Source organism: Ursus arctos, unplaced genomic scaffold, assembly GCF_023065955.2.
Source record: "Ursus arctos isolate Adak ecotype North America unplaced genomic scaffold, UrsArc2.0 scaffold_1, whole genome shotgun sequence".
Taxonomy (NCBI): Eukaryota; Metazoa; Chordata; class Mammalia; order Carnivora; family Ursidae; genus Ursus; species Ursus arctos.
This window is the reverse complement of record NW_026622763.1, coordinates 100,380,151-100,406,581: the sequence shown is the minus strand read 5'-3', so window position 1 is coordinate 100,406,581 and position 26,431 is coordinate 100,380,151. Positions and strand designations below refer to the sequence as shown.

Here is a 26,431-nt window from a genome sequence, read left to right as displayed (position 1 = left end):
GAGGCTAGGGCTTTTTACAGAAGCACTGAGAAATCAAGGGAGTTTAATTTCCCCACAATATGCCACTCTGGCACTCAATAAAAAATCAGATCCAAAGACATAAATATAAGTCCTTGGCAAAATGAAGGCATCCAGGACCGTGGGAAAGAGAACCCTAACCTTGACAACCCCTTGCAAATCCTCTTTGTTCCAGACTTTCACTCCGTCACGAGGCACCTCAATTCTTTGATACCTTGCACTCTCCCCACTAGAGACACCTAGGGACTCTTGGATCCCTCCTGATCCACACCTAGGCCCTCAGGAACCTGGAGAGGTACTTTATAACACTCCTCCTGTGCCACTTGGCTATTTTTACTCAGATGTGGCCGCCTCCAGGATGAAGGTGTCATACGACAGGGCCCAGGAAGGAAATTCCACTGCTCTGGGAGTCTGATTAATTTCAACAGTTTGTGCAGGGGCGAGACAGTTGGTGAGTCTAAGGTAGAAAGAAAGGGGCACACCAGCAAAAATATATAATTACAGAGAACTAGCAGGAGGAAAACAAGGCCCAGGAGCACAGAGATCTCAAAGTGTGGGGGCTGGCGGCGTGGGAGGGGGAGGAGGGGCTTTCTGGGCACCCCAGTGAAAACTATTCACAGACTCTCCACTATCTCACCCAGGGAGAACCTCACCTCAGCACAAAAGCCAAGAGAAGCTCCAAGGGGTGGCTCAGGCAACTCAAAGGAAGGACGATTCACCTAGGAAGTCAAATGTCATGACAAGGGTCCAAAAGGCAAAGACTGAACGTGCCCAAACCGCTGGACCAGAGGGTAAGGCCGGGGACAGAATCTGCCATTTGAACGCTCAGGGTGGGAGGGTCTCCCACAGAGCAGGCACCGCATTAGGGGGATGTGGAAAGGTGACAGTAGAAGGAGGGAGAAGTGTGGAGAAAGGTGGTGAGGGGTGTGTGACAAGAGGGAACAAAGATCTGCTGCACCCGAGAAGATTTTGTGCAGAAACGGCTCCGTCCACACGGCACAGCTGACCTCAGCTGTGACCTTAGGCAGCAGCTCTCAAACTTTTTGGTCCCAAGACTTCTTCACACTCTTCAGAATTATGGAGGACCCTAAAGACCTTTTGTTTCTGTCGTGTATATTCATCTATATGTACTTCATTAGGAATTAAAACTCATCGTTCAAAAATATTTACGTGTTAATCCATTTAAAAGTAACAGTAATATACCAACTACCTGTTAACATAAATAACACATTCTTATGAAAAACAAATATATTTTCCAAATACAAAAACGGGGAGAAGACTGGCACCATTTTACATGTTTACAAACCTCTTACCGTCTAGCTTAATCAGAGACGGCTGGCTTCATATAGGCGCTTCTGTGTTCGATGGGTTGGGATACATCGCTTGGGTGGAAGGACAGGAAGATAATCCAGCTCACGAAGATCTGTAGTTCAAAAGGGTGGAGTATTTTGGCAGTTTTTTGAGAAAACTGTGTATGTTCGTCTTTGATATTTCACCCAAAGTCAAGAAGGGATGGTTTCTTAAAGGTTAGTGGTGACATAGCACTGAGACCATATCAATTAACTTCTTGTACGCCTCTGAAACTAATAATGCGCTCTATGGTAATCAATTGAATTTAAATAAAGTAAAATAAATTTTTTTTAAAAAATTTACTTTTTATACTCTGTTGCAATACAATGCATTATGCTGTCTTGCATTTTAAGTGATCTACTTACATAGGATTTTATAATATCTTGGACATTTGGAAAATCAGTTCACTGAATCCTACAGTGAGTTTGCAGCTCAATTGCACAAGTATTTTTCTCGAGACATTCATGCTTCAGGATGTAGTGAACTGCTTTATACGAACTCCCCAGTTTTCCACATAGACTATTAAAAAGCTGTATACTCGGGGGCTCTGGGGGGGGGCTCAGTCATTTAAGCATCCGACTCTTGACTCTTGGTTGTGGCTCAGGTTGTGATCTCGGTCGCGGGATCCAGCCCCACATCGGCCTCTGTGCTCAGTGGGGAGTATGCTTCAGATTCTCTCTCCCTCTCCCTCCTGCTCTCGCTCTATCTCAAATAAATAAATAAAATCCTTTAAAAAAAAGATGTTTAGTCAAGGGTAGAAATTTAATAAAGTTAATCATTTTAATTGGTTCATGAAGAACATTCTTAAGTGAAACTGGCTTTTTTTTTTTTTTTTTTTTTTAATGGTCTGTGGCAGGGAGGACTGCAAGCTTTAGGGGCACTGTTTGATTTGTGCTAGGGCACCAGAAGCTCTCCCGGCCATGACTCTTGCTCCGTGTGAGCACATGTCAACATAGTGAAAAGGCAAAGAACATCTTAGTTGGGAACCAATTTTAACCTCAAAGATCTCCTGAAAGGGTTTCTGGGGTACCCCAGGGATTCACGACCTCACTTTGAGCCTCTGGTCTCGGGGCTCAGATGACTGCCCCTCGCTGGACATCTCCCTTGGTAGAGGATGCTCTGCTGTCCAGCCTTACTCTGCTGCTCCCCAGAGTGGCAGATGGACCCAGGCGTAGAATCGTTCTCAGGAAGGGTTATGGAGGCTCAAGAAAGACCTGGAACCTCCTGCCTTCCCCGCAAAAAGTCTCTCCTGGGACCTCAGGAGAATCCTATGGAATTTTCCAGGGGGCATTTTCTCAGATCTGAAAGAAATATCTTTTCTTTTTTCAGAAATCGGTGATGACTCTTCAGAAATGAATGAAGAAAAGAGCCCCCAGGAGCCGCCCAGCACACCCCCAAGCATCCTGCATGGTAAAGAGGAGGGATCGCTGAGTCTCAGCGTGCAGTCCCCAGGAGCCCAAATCGGAACTGTTTGGCTCTAAACCAGTGTTTCTCAACCCTTTTTTCCATTATCACTGCCCTGAGGAGCCCTCTTAGATATTTTTTCCTAATCATAAACACAACCTATGCTATTTTAATACCACACATATATTATGTATCCATTTACGTTTAGATAGATAGATAATTATCTTGAGGAGGAATAAATATCTATCTATATACTTCATACATGAAAAGAGTAAAATTTCCCACCCCAATCCCCAAACCAATTTTTCTGCATCGGGGCAATACCACTCGTGCTGAATGTGTTCTAAATACATTCATGGTACTCTATTAAAAGTGCCCAGGCCATGGAACAACACTTTTCCTAAGATCTGAATTTCCGTGTTTCTCATTTGACCTTTCTGGAAGAATTGGGAGGAGAACAGCACATCCCAAGCACAAATGAGCACTATAACCACCTGAGCAGTGCAGCTGAGATCACAGTGGGCCTGCGCGGACAGGTGCCTCTGCCCTCACCACCTCCACCATTGTGCATCTGCTCCCGCTATCCTCAGACGGGGAGAAAAATACGAACATTCTTCTTTTTGTTGGCAATGCAGTCATTGTGTCACAAATTCACAGAATGCAACTCTCAAATGACAAGTATTTGTTGTTAGAAAGAATGGGTTAAATTTGACCACCTTGACATACAAATGATCGTTTTAATAGTTTCTCCCGCATTGCACTAACTTATAGAGTCATTTTGCAAATTTTCTCATGGATATTTCATTTTATTTTTACAACAATCTTTGGAGAAGATTGAATAATGAATTCAAATTTTACAGATAAGATTGAGACATGTAAAGGACGAGTGGGTTTTTCCAAGATTCCGTGGATAAAGGATGGTGTAACAGGACAAGCACCTTGGTCCCCTAGAGCCCTCTTCAGACCCCATCGTTCCCCATGATAAGGGAAGGGACCGAAATAATACTGTCAAAGCTTTGCCAACTCAGTATTATCTGAAACGAGGTGGTCACAAAGTTTAAAGCCTGTTTAAAATGACTTTCTTTCTAATTACTTTCTAGATCCAACAAATAATGGAAATAAACCATCTTCGGGAAAATCTCCTGGGGAAAAGCGTAAGTGTAAAGAACCTATTTGGTCTCTGTTAGGGTGGATTCGATGTTACTTTTTTGGGTCGTTAACGCTCTTCCAGGCTGCAAAAGACATCCTAGACCATAAAAAGATTTGTGCTTTTTAAAACAGTGATTTATTTACTTTTTTTCAACATAGAAAATCTTCCACACTCCAAAAGCAATATGAAGCTGTCATTAGGATTAGCTTGCTGTGTGGGACAAGAACTGCCCTTCCCCTCAAAAACCAATGGCTGAAATAAGAGATCTTACTTCTCTCTCCTGTGTGGAGGTAGGCGGTCAGGGCTGGCATCATGCGCCTAGAATCGCAAACTCATTAGGAATTGCACCACCATCCTCGGGATGTGGCATCCCCTCAGGGGGTCCAGCCAGCGGGTCTGCAGTCCCACCAAAGGAGAGGCAAGGTCTAGGGGCGCATGTCTCCTCCATTGAAGGACGCTATCTGCAGGTTGCATTTAGACATTCTGTTACCATTTCCTGGCTATGAGTGACCTGACTACACCTGACTGCAAAGGAGGCTGGGAAATGTCATTTTTATTCTCGAAGGACAAGTATCCAGCTCGAAGTCAGGCAGCTTGATTAGCAAAGAAAAGTGAGACCAGAGGAAGTCGATTAACCAGCAGTCCCTGCCCTGCGCACCGTGGTGGTGAGCGTTACTAGCGCTCACCATTTCCAGTTCTCTTCCCTGCCCCGACGCTGCATTTCCCAGCTCCTTGCAGGAGAAGGGCCGTGATCACGGGTCTGGCCAATGAGCTGGTGCAAGCGTCACTTCTGAGTCAAAACACAGAAGAGCACTGTGCAGCTGTCTGCACCCCCTTCCCCTGATTGCAGAAGTATGTGGAAGAGGGAGGTGCCAGAAGGCCAAGGCAGCGTGGGTCTCAGCACCACCGCAAAGGCTGCTGGGAGACTCCACGTCCTGCGGGGGGGGGGGGGGGGGGGGGACACTGTGTGACTGAGACATGCGCTGTCCACATGAAGCCACCAAAATGTGCAGCATAAGCCTCTCCTGGCCTGTGTGATACAATGTTCCCAATGAAATCCACAGAATCTGTACGGGAAGCTATTAATCAGGAAGTGAAACTCCTATTTCATTTGTTTCCCCCACTTTATACCTTAGAAATATGCATACATTTATCTCATTCTATATACATAGAAGCTCATACTAATGGTCTATAAACAGTTTTTTCGTTGTGTATATAATACACATATCTGCATATCAGTGTTATCTGTTTTTCTTTTAGTTATACAGCACATTATTGTATAATTAGCAATTTAGTTTATATATGATGGACAGTTAGGGTATCGCCGATTTTTATATGAAAATAGAAATCGTGTTTGTGTGTGTACCTTTGCACACGTGTCCAATAATTTCCTCAGAATTAATTTCTAAGTGTGAGATTACGGGTTGGAGTCTGAACAGCACTGATTTTGTCTATGTAAGAAAATCATTCTTCAGAAAATGGGATTGTTTGCGCTCCCTTTGATAATAGAGGAGTGCTCATTTTCGACATCCTCATCAACATTAAGTAGGACGAAACCTTTTAAAAAATGGGAATCCCTAACCAAACAATACGTTTTTTTATGATTTGTTGTCTAAAGACAGTTTTTGAATAAACGTGTCATTTGTCTTACCTCTCTATTTTCAACTAATGTTCTCTCCTATTTTCCTGGTGTTCTATTCTTCTTTTGCTTTATCTAGTAAGAATAATAACCCTCTATATTTTATATATACTGCAATAATCCTCAGTTTTTGTCTCAATATTATAAGGATGTCTTTTGAAGTGTGGGGATTTTTTATTTTTTAAACAGTCAAATCTGGGGTGCCTGGGTGGCACAGCGGTTAAGCGTCTGCCTTCGGCTCAGGGTGTGATCCCGGTGTTCTGGGATCAAGCCCCACATCAGGCTCCTCTGCTGTGAGCCTGCTTCTTCCTCTCCCACTCCCCCTGCTTGTGTTCCCTCTCTCGCTGGCTGTCTCTCTCTGTCAAATAAATAAAATCTTAAAAAAAAAATAAAAACAGTCAAATCTAATCACCTTTTACTTTTATGATTTTTGCCCTTGAGTTTTAGCTAAGTAAGTCTCTTATATGTGGCTTATAACAATGTCTCTATTTTCTTCTACTCTTGAAAAACAGGTTAACTTGAAAAAAAATGGCATATTTTATTTTATTTATTTTTTAAATGGCATATTTTAAATGTTGATAATTTGGTGTATCTATTACTTCTTTGTTCAATCCTTTTTTATTTCCAACTAAAATGAAGTACTTTTTTTAACATAAATTTATTTATAAAGTATTGACATCTCAAGCTTCTAGATCAATATTTATAGCCATAAGAGATGATTTTTTTTTTTTCTGTTTTAGGAAAGAGGATAGAACAATATAACCTGCCATCTTCAAAGAGAAGACAGGAAAAAAAGCTCCCAAGAAGTAAGCAAGAAGAATGTATTATTCCTTTGTTCATCAGGGTCCTTACCTGGATGACCAGCATGGCCTCCTCTCCAGCCACATGGCCATCTGGGTATCCCTGGAGCACAGCCAGTCCCATCCTTGTCCCCTAGACCACCCTCTTAAAGGACCTGTCCTCACAAAGGAAAGAGAACCCAGATACCATGTTGGTTCCAGCAGACTTCTTTTCTTTGGGAGGAATAGGGTGGAACTGGACAGGAGGTGTCAGACAGTTTTGAGATTAGGACTGAGTCTAGTCTGGCTGAATAGACAGGATGAATAGACAAAGCAAGTCTTAATGGGCAGGCAGAATTCAGACTCCCAACATCAAACTGGAGTTAGATTTGGAGTCACTCGACATTCAAAACCACCTGAACTGACTCATGCCTGCTTATCCTGTGTCTACTCCATGCATGAGAATTCCATTATTCGCAGTATAGGAAACAAAAATTTGTGAAACTGCATTTTCTGGTTCCTCTGCTTTATCTCTCTGCTGTCCTTGTCAGTCTGACCTCTCTCCCTCTTACCTTTCTCCTTCCCTTTTCTTTCATTCTTTGACTCAACACTATGTACCCAAGGGATGCCAGTCAGTAAGGATTCCCTTGGCTTCTGACCGTTCTGTGAGCACCCTGGGAGGGCATTTCCCCTCAGCTCCCAACATGTGTCATGACACGACCATCACTGCTTTGGGCATGCTCCAAATTTTCCTTCTTGTTTGTAGTGCCTCTCAGTCTTAGGGTTTGATGCAGGAGGGGACTCAGATTTACTTGCTTGCCTTCTTCTTCCTCTTGACTCTTCCTCCTGATTTCCAACCCCATCACCTCCCTTGGCTGGAGGAAACTCACTCTTTGTCATATGCTGAGTTTTCTTTACCGATGAGAAAGAAAACTTCACATTTAGACCTCCAAACTTGTACTGTTAGCATATAAAGGTAATTTTTGGAACTTAGAAATCCCTTGGGTTCTCAACAAGTTGTGTTTCAAGATTTTGTGTAAGGTCTCCAAAACGGTCTCAACTGAGCAGCGACATCTCAGTTCTAGCCAGCATCTGTCTTTTCCCAGATACTTATTGATTTAGTAATTAGGGAACCATGGGCCATTGTGATTTATAAGGATAAAAAAATGCAATCATTTTAATATTTTCAAAAATATGTTCCCCTTACATGTTCCATCAACAAAGGCAAATGGAGTGTGAGGTATGTGTCAGGTACGTGTCCCAAGTCCTGCAGGTTCAGCAGTGAGCGAATCACGAACACCCCTGCCCTCCTGGAGCTTACATTCCAGTTGATGCATGTGTAATTAATTGACAAAAAGAGGAGTTGAAGGAGAGAAAGGGAAATAGGATGGAGTATTGTGAGTTCGAGGAAGAAAAAAAAAGATACACACACAAAAAAGGAAAGGACTAACTATAAGAAAATAGCAGATAAAAGTGAGGTACAGGGGTACCGGGGTTTCCTGAAAGGTTGAGAACTGGTGTATGGAAGGGAAGTCACTAACGATGGGGAAGAGGAGGTGCACTGGGGACCCGAATTTAAACTATTCACAAGTCACTATCACACGGGCAGCCTTACCTGGACACAGCACCCGAGAGAAGCTCCATGTGGTGGATCAGGCACCTGACAGGAGGGATGATTCAACCAGGAGCTCAAAGATCATGACAAGGGCCCAAACGGCAAGGATCGAATGCTTCCAAACCTCTGAATCAAAGGGTAAGCTGGGGACTGAATCTGCCATTCAGATGTTCAGTGGGAGAGGGTCTTTCATGGGGCAGGTACAGGGTTGGGTGTCGTGTGAAGGGAATGGTAGAAGGGAGAAATGCAGACAAGACCCCAAGGAGCTGCTGGACGGAGAGCAGTTGTGGGAAGAAATCACGCAGTGCTCCCACTGTGCAGGTCACCTCAGCTGTGCCACATGGCACAGTGTGACCACTTCGTAGTGTCTACTCTTTACATTTCTGCTAGTAGAGTCACCACTGCTCCACTGAGTCTGGGGGCTCCTATCTGATTCAAGCTTGCTCCATGGGAAGAGTAGCACCAATCCTCAAAGCGGACATACTCTTAGGAGTATTTCTTAATGCCTTATTTCTAGAAGCGAAGTGGCTTTGTCAATATTTAAAATTAGCACATACTGATGATCAAATTGTTGCCAGTTTAGACTCCCATTAATATCATACGGATGCTCTTTTTCCTCCACCTCCACCAAAACTAGAAATAAGACGTCTCTGTGTTGACAGATTAAAAACAAAGAATGATATTCTACTCATGTTTTCCTTCGGATTTCTTTGCACCTTGCATGTGATAGGTTGTATCACAGCTCACCGATATCTCAGAAGGTTATACACCCTTGCCCTGTGGGCTCCAGTGGGGCCATGTTCCTTGACTTGGCCAAAGAAACGTGGACGGAGGTGTGAGGGTCACTTCAAAGCCAAAGCTTTAAGAGCCTTGTATCATCTTTTTCTCTGCCATGGGACCAACAATGTTCTAGACAGAGGTTGCTCCGTCCCCAAGATCCATGTACGTCAATGACATGGGACTGCATCTAACTTGTGACGAAAGAGTAACATGAAGGAGAAATACAGTTGGGTTGTTCTAAACCAGCACTTGGCAAACTTCTTCTAAAAGGGGCCAGATAATAGTTTAAGCTTTGCTGGCCATACAGTCTCTATTGCCACTACTCAACACTGCCATTGTAGCATGAAAGCAGCCAGAGGCAAATATATGAGCAAATGCACCTGGGTGCGTTCCAGTCAAACTTTGTGTTCATTTTTTATTAAGATTTTATTTATTTATTTGAGAGAGAGACAGAGCGAGTGAAAGAGAGAGATCACAAGTGAGGTGAGGGGCAGAGGGAGAAGCAGACTCCCTGCTGAGGAGGGAGCCCAATGCAGGGCTTGATCCCGGGACTCTGGGATCATGACCTGAGCGGAAGGCAGAATTTTAATCAACTGAGCCACCCAGGTGTCCCAGGACTTTATTTTTAAAAACAGGTATTGAGCCATCAGGCTGTCATCTGCTGATACCTGTCATCAACCACTGAGATTTGGGAAGATCACAATTTACCATAACATCATCTAGCCCATTTCTACCAAGATACCGTTTTTTTAAAATAAATTTATTACTAGAATTTTTTCTTTTGAGGATCCTCTGTTCATATTTGCCCATTTTTGTGTAGGATAATTCATTTTTTGTTTAATCACTTACAGAAATGAACACTTTGTTATCTTATTACAATTTTCTCGTTTTATTTGCGTCTTCCAACTTGAGAAATTTTTGGTTGTGGAGACTTCTTTTTTAACTTGATTTAGACAAATCACTTTATCTTTTCCAAGATGGTTTATGCCAGAGTTTCTCAACCTTGACACTGATCGGCATTTGGGGCCGAATAATTCTTTGTCGTGAGTGCTGTCCTGTGCATCATGAGAGTTTAGCAAATCCCAGCCATTAGATGCCAGTAGAATCTTCCTCCCAGTTGTGGGAAACAAAAAGATTTCCCAACATTGTCAAATATCCCCCAGGGGACCGGATCGCCCAGCATTGAGAAGTGTGGATTTATGCCCTATATTTCTTCCGTAAATAGCACTTTCTGTGTTATATTTATAAGGTTATATCCTTTATCTACTTCTATTGTTTGTATTAAATACATATATATTATGTATGTATGTATTAAAAACATTTTATTATTATATATTATATTAATATATTAATTTATGAATATACAGCATCTGTAATATTTTTAGCCTTCCTAACTATTAACATGAAGTTGCTATTTTCTCAAGGTCAATGCTATAGTGTTCCTTTCACAAGATTCATATCTATCTTGTTTCTCCAAAGTGGTAGAAGACAGAAAAAAAATTACTTTAAAATAGTTGATATATAAAGTATATAAATCTATGTTTCACATTATAGATGACGCTAATCTTTTAAATTTTTTTAGAAAAGAAAGGGGAAAAAGATGTCGGTTCAAGTTCAAGAAGAAGGTGTCAGAAAAATATTCCCAGAAAGCGTAAGTAAGCCAGAGACAGGGCCTGTCCGTCAGGCTGCATGGAGCCCTGGCCAGCAGCTGATTGTTTGTCTCCGTGTCTTCCTTCTCTTCCCCTCCCATCCTTGTCCTCCCCTGCCTAGGTCCCCTTCACCTGCATTCTTCTCCGCTCTAACAAGGTGTCACACCTGACACTCTAGGTGAATGCCGGTGTGTACCTCGCGCTGCCTACCCAACCAACCACTTCTGCACTGGGGTGGATTCTTCAACACAGAACCCATCAACAAAGACCCAAAATGTTTAAGAGAGAATGATGAACCCATGAGTCAAGTTCTAACATCAACTTATACTTCCTTCATTCTAAAACTTGGTGAAAACCCTTATGGAACCAAGGCCTTGATGGTGTTCCTATCTGCAAAGAGCTGAGCTTTCTCTTCCTGTGATAGACAGGGGTGCGGGCCTGGTCTTCGTGGGTCAGCCTCTTGGCTTGCTTCTGCCCCCTGCACTCCAAGGCCAATTAGGGTCACTGTCGTCCTCTCTTCCTCCTCCTCTTTCCCCTCCTCTTTTTCTGCTTGCATTCATTTTTCTTCTGCTTTTGTGACACTCCCTCCGCATTATCCCCTCTCACTCTCCCTTCCTTCTTTATGCTCTAGTGACATTGTCTTTTTTTCCCCATGAATTTATTGAATTTATTGTTGAGGTAGAAGAGGTGTTACTTGAGGTGGGGTCCACAGATCGGTGCCATCGACAAACCTGTTTGTGGCAGGTCTGTAAAAAGGAGCTTATAAATTAACTGTGACACTGGACACACTGTCTTCACAGCAAGACCTCCTCGGTGGAGATGCCTTGATTTCTATTCTTTTTTCTTTTTTTTTTTTGAGAGAGAGAGATAGAGAGCAAACGTGCCCCGGGAACAGCACGGGCAGAGGGAGAAGGAGAGAGAATCCCAAGCGGGTCCACACCCAGTGTGGAGCCCGACATGGGGCTTGATCCCATGACCCTGAGAGCCTTGATTCTAGTTTGGTCAAGCTGCCATCTCATCACACACAGACATGTTGAGTAGCACTGGTGTAATACGCCAAAGAAAACTTCACGTACCGTAAATGTACAGCTTGAGGAATTAACACAAAAAACTTACATGTGCCCGGCACCTACCTCAAGAAACACAACATGACTCACGCCCACAATCCAATCTCTACCCACACCCCAAATGTCCCCACCAGCCTGATTTCTCAGAGCCTAGGCCACTTTGACACTGGATGCTGCCCTCCTTTCCTGCTCAGGCCTTCCTCAGTGTGTCCCCCTCACACACTCCCTCCCTGAAGCTAATCCCCCTTTCTCCCCTTCCCTTTGCTTCACGCTGTCAGACCTCACCTTGAACTAAGCATTCTCTGTCCCAGCAGGCAAGGGTAGGTCTCCCTGGCATGCCTTCATAGAGCCTAGTGTTTTTTTCCTTCATGGCACTTGTCACAACTATAATTAGGTGTGCACTGTGTGAAAGCCAAATGAGATCAGTAAGCAGTCAATCTTGCTAATTGCTCTATGTCCAACTTCTCCGTGCCTCCCACAGTTTATGCTTAAATAACTGTCAGATCAATACATTACCTATTCTTCTTTACAAAGTATGGATACCAATATCAGAGCCTCCATTTACTCATACAATGCAGTATGAGCTCCAATGACTAAAACATGGAGCTCCGGAACTTTCCTCAGGCCCTGTCTGTCCATGAATGATTTTCACCTTGTGCCTTTTCCCTATGTTCATCTAGCCAATCAATAATTAGCTTTTTCCCCATTCTGCTTCTCCTGGTCTCTGTTAAGCTTTCTTTTTGTTTCCTCCACCATGCTTGTCATTTCCATGAACGCTCTTGGTTAATTGCTTGCTTTTCCTAGCAGGTTCCTCATTGTTTGCTCACACTTATGAATGGTGATCTCATAGATGCGGGAGAGCTCCAGGCAGGCCTTCCTCTCGGGGTTCCATCCTTAAAAGCCTGTTTGCAAGAGGAGCAGGCGAAACTAAGCTAAAGGCAGGACTATTGGGAACAGATCAGAGAGCTGTCCCGCCTGAGGTACACGGTGGTAGCTTCGAAAACACTCGGGACACGAGGTCCTGCCTGACTTGGTAAGCTGGCTGCACCAAGTAAAGGAGGGAGTCCTGCTTGTGCCCACAACCCTGCACCCTGGCTTGCTGCCCAGAACTGCCAGTGCGACCCACTGTTTCCGCATCTGCTTGCAAGCATGTCTGGGACATCTGGTTTTTGGGACCTATATTCACCATAGGGAATTAAGGAATTAGTTCCATGAGACAGAGAACTGTACAAGGTCCCCAGTGCCCTGCCAATCCCCCTTGGGGTTTGCAGTAGTAGTCCAAAGTTACCTGTGACTCTGCCTTGTCATCCACATTAGGAACCCCCAATGGCGAATCTTCCACTCAACTTTGACAATAATACGCACTTACATAACCCTGCTAGTAAATTGCACAGCCAAGATTGCAAGCCCATCCAATCTGGCTCCTGAGGCTGAGCTGTCATCCCTGAGCCATATTTATTTGAGTGGGCAGAGTCTGGAGACAAGTATTGGAGCCAGCCATCCCATACAAGAATGTTGGCTGGCTCTTGATACTAAGTTCTTCCCATCCCCTCATTCCTACCCAGGCTTGCTATAGCCCTGCCCCTCCAAGGCTGGGCATCTTCCAGGATTCTGTTCAGGGGAGCCATCCCTTCACTTCTCAGGGATCTTTGCTTTCTCACCTGACTCTAGTTCACATCTTTCCGAAGTAACTAATGGTTTCTTCACCATTGATGCTGCTCTGTTCTTTTTCCAGTGGTGCTCTTGCTTTTTCATACATTTCCTTTTGGCTCTTTTTTTTTTTTTTAAGATTTTACTTATTATTTGGCAGAGAGAGAGAGAACAAGCAGGTGGAGCAGCAGAGGGAGAGGGAGAAGCAGGCTCCCTGCCGAGCAGAGAGCTGGACACAGGGCTTGATCCCAGCACCCTGGATCATGACCTGAGCTGAAGGCAGACACTTAACTAACTGAGCCACCCAGGCACCCGTCCTTTTGGCTCTTTTAATAAGAATTTGAGGCAAGAGAGAAAGTTGGACTAGTTGTTTGCCTAGCCTTATTCCGCAAGTAACAGCCTGTATAACGCAACATAAGCCACGGTCAGAGCTTTCTCTGTGCCCGCAGAGACAGCTCCTGTAGTCTATCCGGAATGACTCCACCCACAGTGAGGCTGGGCAAAAAGAAGCAGGAATTGCTGTATTTATTTTAAACTCTTTTTAAACTTCTCTTGAATCAATACCCCACATCCCTACTCAGGGTTTCACAGTAGCCAAATCTCTCCGTGAGCAATTTGCAGATTAGTCTAGAGTTCTTGGGGTTTTTCTTTTTTACTCATAGAGGAAGAAACAGAAAAGCAATAAAATGAAAAAGGACAGCAAAAAAATGAAGACTGACACTAACAGCTCAGCACTAAGCACCTCACTCATCCTGCCTTGGGTTTAAGTCAGGAGATACGATTAAACACAAGGACCTTTCCTGCAGCTGCATGAGGACCATGGAATATTTTGAGCAGGCAACTTCTCTCAGCACAGAGGGATAAGCAGGATGCTTATGAATGAAAACGCACTCACCAAAGAAGCCCTATATGTTTCACTGGTCATTTTGTTTGTCGTAGTGGTGGTGGTGATGGTTTTGTTTATCAGAAACTGTTCTGTCCCTGTTAGCCAGTCTGCCACTCAAATGGAAAACCTCCTGCCCGTTGACCAGAGGTCATCCCCCATGTCGTTTACGTGATTATTGTTGTTATTACTATTATCAGAATTCAGGGAAAGGAAAATCCATGAAGGAGAAAGAATGAAGACTGAGCAACACTACACTCTTCTACTTTCCCTTCTACTTTCAGAAAAGCCCAAAGATGAAACTATGGATTTTCTCTCTCCTGAACTTCCTGTGACCTGTGGTGAAGCCAAAGGGATTTTATATAAGGAGAAATTGAAACAAGGTGGGTTTCTCCAGCTTCTGCTCTTTGGAAGCCTAAGAACCACTAGAAGAGAGGCAAATAGCCATGTGTTTAATCATCCAGGAAATAAACCTGGCAAGCTAGGCTGCAGAGAAAGAAGTGCTTGTTAAGAAAGAATTTGCACTTTTTTGTGTCATGGTAAACCTGGCAGCTGGGCCACGCCATTCCTACATGGAAGTCATCCAGGGACCTACTTGCCACATGTAGATGTCACGTAAAATGCAAATCCTCTCCCATTCCCACACCACTCCTGCCGGGTTTAGGGCTTCCTTCAGTCTGAGAGAGGAGGAATCCAGACTCCCTTGCTACTGCTCCCTCCCCACAGGGAGTCTCTCTGCACCCAGCCAGGTAGAACAACCACAATTAGGGATTTGAGGTTTAGGGTGAAATCACAGAGAATGACATTGGATCTGGGAATGGGCCATCTTTATCTTACAGGGTCCTCAGAGAAGTGCATTCGGAATGAGGAGGGGGTTTGGTTCACACCAAAAGAATTTGAAATGGAAGGAAAACGGACAAAAACAAGGAAATGGAAGCACACTGTGCTTTGCAGAGGAAAGCCCTTAGAAGAGTTGCTGAAGGTATTTGACAGGGAACGATGGGTGACGGGTTTAATTCCTTGAAGGATAAGTGGAATTTCAATAACAGAAATGTGAAGGAATTTCTGTTAGGATTCCACAGCATGACTGAGAAAGAGCTAGATTTTTCATAGAAAAAAAGTTGTGGGTGATAAAGTTGGGAAGGCAGATTGGTGGTATCCACAGCAGAGAACTTTAAAGGGTTGTGAGGTCAGGAGAGTTTTAAGAAGCTTAGTCTGGGGTGAGCTGGGGGGAAGCCAGATGGGGACACAGACCAGGAGCTTCCCTGCACCTTTTGCCCAATAAAGGCCTCCTCCAGACCCAGCTCCATCGGGATCCCTGGGTGATGCTTTTCCAGACCACCCTGTCTGTGGTCAGTCTCTCCTCCGTACTTCCCCGGCTCACAATTCATCCTGTGAGCAACAAACAAGGCTACTGGTCTTTGGGGTCCCAGAACCCAACATAAAGCCTCCCAAAACACTCAAAAACTTATAAGCTCAAAAACTCCCAAAAACACTCAAAAAATTATCATAAGGACTTTACCTACAGAAGGAGAAATGGAGAGGAAAAAGTGGTGGGAAAAGAGCTGGGAAAAAAAGGACTAATGGGTCTTGGGTTTGAGTAAAAAAAAAAAAAATGATTTTATCAAATGAAGTCCAGAAGAAGAACTGATTGGAGGATGGAGCTAATGTTTCTTTCAGACACCTTGGGTTTGAGACCCAAGAGGATGTCCAGGTACGAATACTCACTAGGAAGTGGGAACTTCAATATGAACAAAAGAAGAGCCTGTAGAATAACCTCATTCACTGACCCCTTCTCTCTTTCAGAAAGGACTTTTGCTCTGTCCTCCAAGAATAAGTGTCAAGAGAGAGGTAAAGAGCAGGTGAATTTCTACCACATTTTCAGTCACCATGTTGCAGACTCTCTGCATCCAAAGACTCACCTTTGAGTCCTCAAGTTCCCCAGCCCTGGGTCACCTTTACTTTCAGGCATTGCGTCTTCATGACAATGGCATTAACACACTGGTACATGTACGTGCCACCATAATTTCATAGTTAACTTGAGATGGGGACACAAATAACTCTTAAAATAAGGACTAGGACAAAAACCGATGATTTACATGTGTTTTAGACCTGGATATTTTGGATGAATACAAACCAAAGGTGTCAGAAATAGAATGTTGTAGTTTGAAAAGTAATTATGAAATGGAGGTAGACAAGAACAGTATGTGAAAGAGCAAGAAGACCATTCTTGATCGAATACAACTATTCCTCAATTCAATGTGCTCATTATCAGTAGCACCAAAATGGAGTAACGTTTGAACTGAGCTTTGTCTCAGCAGAGCTTCCCTCAAGGTGAAAATGGCCGTCATCATTGTCTGCACCAGCTGCTCCTCCTCCGCCTTCTTCACTTGCTTAAATATGTCCTCCAGAGGACATACAAGTCTTATTCATGAACTTCCCCTTAGATCTGAAGCTTAGGCAGAGGCAATGGTGCCTTTCCCCTGTTACCCTGGAGGCTGGCCTGACCCTTGGCTGGATTCATTCAAAGTTTAAAAAGACAAGGAATCTCCCAAATGTTTATTGTATAAAACATCTTTTCCATGCTGATTTGAAATACCTTAATGTGTACAGGGGTGCTCCTTGTAATAATGTGTACAGGGGTGCTCCTTGTAATAATCAAAATTAGGGACGAATACAAATGCCCATCATTATTATAAAATAAACTGATAAATTTATTGAATGGTGTTTTAAAAAAAAAAACTGCATGGATATAGACTCCTCCTCACTCAATGGAAAACTACCTAAAGGTCCTAAGTCAAGAACACTTTCAGAAGCTTTAACTACTACTACTAGTAGTAGTACTAGTAGTAGTAGTAGTAGTAGGAACCCAATTTTGTTTATGTGATTATGTAGGTCTATGATTGAAAATATATCTGGATGAATTGGTTATTTTGGGAGAGGATTATATGAGACATTTGCCTTCCATATTATATATTTATGTACAGGTAGAATTTTTATAATGACCACTTATTACTTTTGTAAACAGCAAACAAAACAATAAAGATATTTTAAATCCAGAGCATTAATTAATGGCCCCAATATTAAAGTTCCTTCTCACTCACAATGCCACATGTCAGCACATTATAGTCAGAAGCACACTTGACCCAACCTTTCGGTCCTGCCTATCAGCAGTCACATTGGGATAGTGAGATAATTTGTAATGACTACAAATGGATGAATGCAGGCCTCTTCTTTTGACATTTAACAATCAGTCTTACAACATGGAACCCATGGACCTTCCCCTCTGTTAAAATAGTTCATAGAATCCAGTATAAATTTCAAGCATCAAAACTCATGATACAAGATCTACTTCAGGCAGGAGTGATTACCTCTACTGTTTCTCTATTTGACTGCCCACTTCGGTCTGTTCTTAAACTTGGGAAGAATGAGTGGTGCCTCACCGTGGATGACTGCAACCTCAGTGCCGTGGCCCGGCAGACAGCAACACTAAAGCATGAGCCAGCTAGTGGAACCAGTTAACAAGCCAGAGCAAGAGAAGACAGACCCCCGTCACTGAGACTCCTTTTTTGTTGAGCCAGGTGTCTTCTAATTGCCGGCAAGGGAGTGGAATCAGCCCTACACCAAACCTGGGTCCAGATATCAAAACTGGTGATGCACTACATGCACGGAGAGTATGAAATGCTTTATTACTCACATGCTGAGGCTTTCTAGGGGGAGCAGGGCAGGCTCCCAAGCTGGGCTGAAAATGGCCTGAGTAGTGAGGGGGAGTAGCCCAAGGTTTTATTACGGCTGGGGGGCGGCGGGGTGAGAATTCCCTTTTGGGGGCCGAGCTTGTCTGGTTTGAACTTCTCACTGAGGCCAAGAGGGGGGGCCCATGAGCTTCCTTATCCAGTTGCCCAGATGTGGTAAAAGGCCTTCGAAGAGGGAGGAGTGGGACTATGAAGATGTCAGCCATCAAACATAAAGCCAGAGTCAGAACACAACTGTGGAGCTGAACATTCTTTCTCTCTTTCTCTGTCATATCATGTGTGTTAGAAACTGTTCCACTCCAAAGCTTAGGGAAGGGGGTGTTTTGTGCTGGTCACAGCCTATCAATAACCAGTGTTGTTGTTGGACCCGCCTTTGTGGTTCTTATTATAATCACAAGATGCCCTCCAGCAATAACCATCAGGAAACTGGGAGGAAAAAAAGTTTATTATTTACAGGACCTGGAAATTACAAAGCACATCTGGGGCCATACATACACTGCTGTCTGCAGTACACTCCACAAAGTGTGAGAGATAGATGGAGAGAGAGAGAGAGAGAGAGGTAGAAGAAGAGGGAGAGAGAGAGAGGGAATGAGCATAGGCGTGAGGCTCTGCCTTTATTGGGGTAGAGGGTAGGGGCCTAGGGTTTCTCGGGCTCACTCTTAACTGGTGAATTTAAAACATAAGAGCTAGAATTTAAAGTGTGGGAAGGCGGGGGGCGGGGGGTAGGTGGCACAGGGCACCTGGGTGGCTCAGTTGTTTAAGCATCTGCCTCCAGCTCAGGTCATGATTTCCGGGATCGGCCCTGTGTTGGGCTCCCTGCTCAGTGGGGAGTCTGCTTCTCCCTCTCCTTCTGCCCCTCCCCCTGCTCTCTCTCTCTCTCTCTCTCAAATAAATAAAAATCTTTTTTTTTAATTTAAAAAAATAAACAAACAAGTGGCCCAAATAGTTGTTGAAATGAACCAAGATCTCTAAAACAAAGGAGCCTCAGTGGGGATTGGTGTCCTGGCTCTTTATCTAGTTGTGTGGCTGGAAATGTGTTTACTTGAGAAATAGCGAGATAGCTGTGTTTATCGGGGTCCTGGGGCAATCAAGGCTTCAGTCAGGCATTTGCATTATAAAAAAAGGGGGGGGAAAAACCTATCAGTGCTCACACCACAGAGCGGCTGGGGCTCTGATCCAACTGAGGTCTCAACTAGGAAGAGTGGGTATGTCTGGGCTACTTGGGGAACTGGCGTCTGCACCCTGGACCTGGGTAGGCCAGGTGTCCAGTCAGAGGGCAAGAATGGCCATAGAGTGTCAACTCTAGGGACAAAGAAAGGCAGACTGGGAAGTTCAGGGATGGGAAGGCCAGAAAGATCACCTGAACTTCAGGGCTGGTGGGGAGCCCTCTTTATGGAGTCCTGGGCCCCTGAAAGTAGAGGGATTTGTTCAGAAAGGCTCCCCAGTGAAGACAGAGATGGACTCACCCCCAAATCAAGGGGAATTTTTGCTCTGGCTGAGTGGCTAGATTTTATTTATTTATTTGAGAGAGCAAGAATGAGCAGGGGGAAGGGCAGGGGAAAGGGACAAGCAGACTCCCTGCTGAGCAAGGAGCCCAACACAGGACTGGATCCCAGGACTCTGAGATCATGACCTGAGCCGAAAGCAAATGCTTAACTGACTGAGCCACCCAGCTGCCCCTCTGAGTGGCTAGTTTTGAGAATGGACAGAACATTTCCATCCCTGAGGCCCCACCCAGGTCCTTGTACTCGTGTTGTGGACAGTTGAGGGTAGTGGTAGGATTTCTCTCCTTAGATATGACTGACCCCAGCTCCTTCAGTCCTTTGCTCCAGCTCCTGATGGCCTGCTTCCCACCTTTTCACCAACCAGAAAGATGCCTCTTCCTGAGTCCTACCTTTAATGCAGAGAAAACATGTCCTTGTGTGTGGAGCCTCCACTGTCCATCTTTTGGGGTCAGGAGTGGAACCAGGGGCTCCTGCCTGTAGGTCCTTATCCAGCAGGAAAGATCGCTTATAGAATTTACTGGATCACATTTTAAGGCCACGAGAAAGACCATGATTTCAAAGGCCCACAAAAAGACGCATTTATACAGCTGCTCTCTGTCTTTATGTTTCTGTTTGTCCGCCATAACGTCAGGAACTGTCTGGGTCTGCCCAGCACGCTTGCCTGGGAGGGCACACAGTGGGCGGGCACAGCTCTGAACCCAGGCAGAGGCCGCCTAGGAGCCAGTCTGGCTCAGGTACTAAGTTGTGTTGACTCTGCAGGGGAAAAAAAGCATCTTGTTTTTCCAGGTTGCCTGGAAATAAGGAGGTTGCCTAAAGCTGTGTTTTCTCAAACTTCACGTACTTCCAAACCACCTGGGATCCTGTTAAAACGGATTTCAATTCAGTAGGTGCATCTCTGACCAGCTCCCAGGTGACACTGATGTGGCTGGTCCTCAGACCACGCTTTGTGTAGGAAGGGCTTAAATGACCTTCTAGTCCCTTCCAGCTCTGACAAAGTGTGGTTCAAGGGGACGCTTGAGGATTCTTGCTCTTTGCCCTGGGGGAGGGCTCGTCCTCCCTCGGCACTCTCCCTGAGCACCATGGTCGGGCTGATGGGAAACATCCAGAAGCATGGTGTGTTCCAAAGGCCCTTGGTGTCAGTGCCGACGCCAGCAATGCTGCGTTATGTCCCCTTCCAGTGGGAAAATGCCAAGGAATGTGAGGTGTGCTGTACAGGGGGACCACTGCTCTGCTGTGACACTTGTCCGAGAGCCTTTCATGAGGACTGTCACGTCCCGTCAGCAGAGGCAGAGAGGTTAGTGAGTCGCAGCCTTGCCTTTTGCACAGACTCTGCCCGAGCTGCCTGTGGTGGCTCATCTCCAGGCGGAGAGCAGGACCCGTGAGCACCGCGGCTCAGGTGTGACCCAGAGCGGCGCGATGGGGCCGCAGCCTGTGTTCTGTGTGGCGTCATGCCAGCACCTGGTCTCTGAGTCTGTGACTGAGCCACCTTGACTCCACCTTGCCACGGCCCCTGGGTGCTGTCCTCTCCTAGTTGTACGACCCTGACTCCTGCCCCTGGGGACTGAGGATGGGAAACACCAGGTGTTCGTGTTCTGAGCTTTTTCAGAAAAGGAGGGAAGCGTGGCCTGGTTCATGCATTTAACCATGGGCTCAGCGGCTGATAGAGGCCTGGATCCCCAGGGGTGAAGGCCCAGTTTTGACACTTGGGTGTGACAGGCAGGGCGCCTTGTGCTCCCAGCAGCTCGGGTGGGGAAAGGAGAGCCCACCACTCACCCTGACACGGCCCTCCGCGCACTGAGCCCCCTGTTGCCAGCCTCGATGGGAGGAGGGTCGTGGGCTCAGGCCCCACGTGGGGTCTTGGAGACTCTGGGAGGAGTCCCCTTCATCTCCCAGCTGTGTCCACCGGCCATGCCTGAAAGGAGGACGGTGGCAGCCGTGGGAACAGGGGCTGTTTCCAGGGGCCTGGCCCTTGCTCACTTACGCCCGACCTCTCAGGAGCCCGTGGAGTTGCACCTTCTGCCGGATAAAGGAGTCTTTGGGAAGGCAGCAGCGTCACAGGGAATCTGAGGTCCTGGAGAGGCAGATGCAGCCTGAGGAGCAGGTGGTGAGTTGGGTGCCCACCCCAAGCCTTCTCCTTACCCCGGACACGTGAGAATTCCAGCAGGTAGAGGGTGAGGGGAAGGGCGCCTGCGGGTGCCTGCAGTGTCTGGCTTCAAGGACGGCGATTCGGTGCCCAAACAGAGTCCAAACAGGGTTCGATGCAACCCATGGCTCTTTGGCAAACGGCTGGCTGTGTCTGCCTGTTCCTGTTTGTGCCTGTCTGTCCGGGCACAGGCCCGGCTTCGCTTTCTCAGAACTGCATTTCCTTTTAAAGCTCTCTTCACATTTTACAGAAATGTGAGTTCCTCCTCTTGAAGGCCTACTGTCATCCACAAAGCTCCTTTTTTGCCGAAACCCCACATAATGTAAGTGACACCTTATGATTCTCGTCCGGGCATCTCTTTTATGTAAAACTCGTTCTGGAATTTGGGAATGCAGCTCCTAAGGGCACTGCTGTCTGCAGAGAGCAAGTTTGGTTGCAGACCCTGGGGGGGGGGGGGCTCCCTTGTCCAAACTCCACCCACCGCGTCCTAGTTCTGGAACACCCGGCGACTCGCTCCGTCTCCCGTGCACCTCAGTTTCGCCTTCTCTTAGGTGGGAATGTCTTTCTTACAGACAGGAGGGGGTTTAGAGCACCTGCTCAGGAGACTTCAAGTCCCGCCTCTACCATTTTTTTGCTGTGAAATCCTGTGCAGGGGGTTTAACTTCTCCTTCCCTTGGTTTCCTCATCTAGCAAATGGGGGTAATCAGCACGTATCTCAGCGGTTGTTGTAGGGCCGTATGTTAACATGGCGGCAGTACTTGGAGCAGTGACTGGCGGAGACGAGTCCAATGCTAGTATCATCACCTCTGTTGTGTTTCGGTTGGATCTCTTCCAGTAATAATGTCTGCGCTAATATCATCCTTTCGGTCCCTTTTCCCTAGATTCGAGATTATGGAGAGCCCTTTAAGGAAGCCATGTGGTTGGACCTGATAAAGGAAAGGTTGACTGAGAAAGTGTATACAGTGGCATGGTTTGTTCGTGACATGCGCCTGATCTTTCGCAACCATAAAACATTTTACAAGGTAAAGGGTGTCTCCTGTTTTCTCTGCACCTCCTTTACACTTTTTCCCTAATTTCCGGGACAGCAGAACTTTGCAAGAATTGTACCAATCCTGTCCTGGAAGGAGCTCAAAAGGAGTAGGATTACAGAAGAAGGCAGCCTCTAAATCCAGGGGTGGGAAGGAGGAATTCAGAAAGAACAGCGAGGAGGACAGGGAAGTACCCTTGTCAACAGTGCCTGACAACAATCCGTCCCCAGTTCTAGGACAGGCGGGATAGTCGCGCTGGGAGCAGTCGATCCCATCCTGCCTCCTTGTTCAAGCGGGGAGGAAAGGTGGTTTATGGTCACATTGTTCTCCATGCCTCAGAAATACAGACATAAGTGAAGGAATTAAGCTTCATGAAATAACTTAAACTCCCAGGATGCTTGTGCTTGGATTTTTGTACTCCTGAATTTCCCAGAGACCCAAATCTCCAGAGTTGCCCTCAGATGGTGTTGGCTTCGTCCTTTGTCGGTAGCAAGGGACAACTAGCGGAGCTATCCTGCAAACCAACAGGTTGTTAACTCGAGTCTTGGAGTTTATCCCGATTCACACTATCATTTGTACAGACGTTTCTCGGGAGGTACCTAAGGAAGATTTCCGTCCCCACCCAGCCTCCTTCCCTTCCTCCGGGGCACGAGTTGGCATGGTCACGAACCACAAATTGTCAACTGGTGTCTGCACGTGGAGCTGGAGGGAGCGTGCACCCAGGAGCCCCTCCATGCCCGGTGTCAGCCTTGGAGAACGGAAGGCTCATCTTTCCTTCAGAGGGTGGCCTTTCAAGAAATGCTTTATCTCCATCTATTTTACCCCAAGCTCAGGCTTTGCAGTGATCAGAGTCAGCTCTCCAGTCCTGGCCACCAGTCAGGTCCAAGTTAGGAATCAGGCAGAGGCTTGTCCATTTCAACATTGTGGCATCAGCATCTCCCTCCCGCCCCGCGCTCTGCCTGGCAGCTGGGAAGCTCCCTGGGACAGGGAGGGTGGGTCTCAAAAAAAAAAAAAAAAAAAGGCAAAATTGGAAGTGCTTTGATCGTCCTAATCCTTTGTCCTTAGACATCTGTTTGTTTGCTTTTTTTTTTCTCTTTCAGGCCTCCGACTTTGGTCAGATAGGATTGGACTTGGAGGCAGAATTTGAAAAGGACCTTAAAGAGGTGTTTATTTTTTGCAAAGCCAATGAGAGCAGCTTCCAGACTCTTTGACCCTGTTCTAGAAAGACTAAGGCTCCCCAACTTCAGGATCCAGATGACATGACCCCGGCCGTCTTTCGACTGCCAGTGAGTCTGGGATGCTATTGGCTGCCCTCTTGACTCAAAGCCAGAACCTTCATACCATCATCATGCCTTCTTTTTGTTTGTTTCTACACCTAAAAGTGTGTGTGTGTGTGTGTGTGTGTGTGCGCGCGTGTGTAAAATATACCTCTAATCCCAGCCAACACCGCAGGCCTCTTCTTTGTCAATATTTCCATCTCTCTTCTCCCACAGTTAGTTATCTATTCTCATTTGCTCAACTAAACTATAAGGGTAACAGCTTCAGAATTTCTACAGTCCTACCAAAATGAAAAACAAACTCAGTTGAATCCTAAATTGTGTGGAACTGATTTTGTTTCTGTTTTATATATATATTCTGTTATATTTTGTTTCTGTTATATATATTCTGTTTTATATATATATATATGTATATTTCACATATCATTGCAGACTATTTTTCAGAATTTTGCACTGTATTTATGAATGAGTTTGGTCTGTAAGCTTCTGTGTCCTGTCAAAATCAGGGCTATCCCAGCTTGGCACAAGAATGCCTAAAACTTTCTACCTTTTATATGCCCTGGAATAGTTTATAATGTTTTAAATGAACCAACTCATAAAGTTATACAGCCCAATGTTCTTCGAAGAGGTAATACTGACCATGTTCCCTGCCTTTTCAGGGTCATTCAACTATTCAGATGTTCTCTTGCTTTTTGAGTCAGTCCCACTTTTATAGTTTTCTAAGAAGTCATTCATTGCCTGTGTCATTTATACTTGGCCATATTTCTGCCATATTATTTTCTTCCTTCTCTTTGGAATACTTCCATGGGATTTTTGTCTACATTTTCTTTGTTTTCACCTTCTATTCTGGAAGGCCTTTGTAACAGTTTTTAATTCTAATATTTACCTGCAAGTTCTCCAACTGTGTTTTTAATTTATTTTTTAAATGTCAGAGCCAGGGGCACCTGCGTGGCTCAGTCTGTTGAGTGTCTGACTCTTGATTTCAGCTCAGGTCATGATCTCAGGGTCCTGAGATCGAGCCCCCTGTCCCTTCTGGGGTCAGGCTCTGAGCTCAGCAGGGAGTCGGCTTGAGATTCTCCCTCCTTCTCCTCCTCTCCCCCTGCTCCTGCTCTCTCTCAAATAAATATTCAAATGAATAAATAAATCTTTAAAAAAATAAATAAAATAAAATCAATAAATGTCAGAGCCAAAAATAAAAGATCTTCATTGAGCCACATATTTAAGCCAAGGTGTTTGTCACGTTTTATGTCCCTCAGCTTCCTAACTCAAATGGGGAGGAATTCACTATTTTACAATATGGCTATTTATTATCATTATTAAATGCTTACTTTGTATTATTTTAATTTTATTCAATCATATTATATAAGTCATTATTTTGTTATTTTGACATTATATAAATGATTTGTTACTCCAAATATCTACCAAATGGAAAAGCAAAAGTTGCAACTACCATAACCCATCTTCACGACAACATTAATGCTGTGAATTAATGTTGCTGGTCTTTTCTTGCAGTGACTTCTCCTTGCTTCTTTTTTTGCTCCTTCTTTCAGTCAGTGTATCTGTAGGTAATTTTCTGAGCCTTTGCACAGCTCTGAATGTCTTCTCTGCGTTCACGAATTCACTGTTGGGCTACAATATGTATTTTATCACAACTTCTCACCTTCAAAATCGGCTGAGACGTTGGTCCGCCGTGTTTGGGCATTTTGGTCCTACACCTGGGAAGTCTGCGTTCAGCCAGAATTCTGTTTCTTTGTTAGTGTGCGGACACATAGCAGGTTTCCTCGCTCTCCCTACAGTTATGTATTTTTGATGGGACAGGATTCAATGTAATATTCTTACCATTGGTCTTGCCTGGCACTCTGCCCTCTCAATACACATAGCCAGTTCTTTTGTCAGCAGCTGCATTAAATCTTTCTGATCCTTTTGTTCTGGGCTCTCTTTCAAGAACATCTATTATCCATAAGTCGGCTCTCCGTTCTCTGGCCTCCTTATTTATCATTTTAAAAAAAGAAAAAATTAGTTCTGGGAAGCACTCCTCTTCTGAGGTCATTAGTCTAAGACTTAAATATACTAACTCAAAACAACTGCAATTCTATGGTCAATATTTTTAAACGAATTTTTTTAATCATTTTAATAATGCTAATGGCTCTCTATTAACCAAGCAAACTTTTCTTACCACAGTACTTTTCTTTTCTCAAGACAAAAATAAAAAGTTACTGCCACTACTGAGGTGTCCTAATCTGTGTTTCTGATTTTTTCATTCTTACATAGTGTCAATAGAGGAGTGTTATGGCCGGACTTGTGTCCCCCACCAAACTCGTATTTTGAAGCCCTGACCCCCAGAGTGCCATACTTGGACACGGGGCCTGTAAGGAGGGATCAGCGGTTAAACGAGGTCACAAGCATAAGGCCTTAATAAGATAGGATGAGTGTCCCTATAAAAAGAGGAAGACACCCCCAAGATGGCTCTGCCCCTGAGCACAGAGGAAGGGGAGAGGTGAAGAGGCAGCAAGAAGGAGGCCCCCTCCAAGCCAGGAGCCAGCCCTTTCCTGTAGGGGATCCCTGGCACCTCCATACGGGACTTTCAGCCTCCAGAGCTGTGAGGAATAAATGCGTGTCATCTAAGCTGGGGGGTTTGCTGCAGTAGCCCTGGCCGCCCACTGACACAAGGAGTGAGCAGCACCTTGGGACCCCACTGTCCTCCCCCACCAGGCCCTTGGGCGGGAGTGTGTGAAAGCCTCC

General features: G+C 45.1%; 1 protein-coding gene across 1 annotated transcript in view; it reads left to right on the top strand.

Annotated features, from left to right (window-relative positions):
• SP110 (SP110 nuclear body protein) overlaps positions 1–25,788 on the top strand; it is a 38,254-nt gene extending 12,466 nt beyond the window's left edge. Inside the window, exons 8-21 of the mRNA XM_057305492.1 lie at positions 660–809; positions 2,698–2,778; positions 3,873–3,926; positions 6,302–6,367; positions 7,565–7,591; positions 7,950–8,093; positions 10,318–10,386; positions 14,269–14,367; positions 14,824–14,966; positions 20,420–20,535; positions 21,237–21,345; positions 21,635–21,706; positions 22,266–22,406; positions 23,513–25,788. Coding sequence (XP_057161475.1) covers positions 660–809; positions 2,698–2,778; positions 3,873–3,926; positions 6,302–6,367; positions 7,565–7,591; positions 7,950–8,093; positions 10,318–10,386; positions 14,269–14,367; positions 14,824–14,966; positions 20,420–20,535; positions 21,237–21,345; positions 21,635–21,706; positions 22,266–22,406; positions 23,513–23,623 — 1,382 coding nt within the window. The 3' untranslated portion in view covers positions 23,624–25,788. The remainder of the gene's footprint in view (positions 1–659; positions 810–2,697; positions 2,779–3,872; positions 3,927–6,301; positions 6,368–7,564; positions 7,592–7,949; positions 8,094–10,317; positions 10,387–14,268; positions 14,368–14,823; positions 14,967–20,419; positions 20,536–21,236; positions 21,346–21,634; positions 21,707–22,265; positions 22,407–23,512) is intronic.
• Positions 25,789–26,431: the final 643 nt, after the last annotated feature.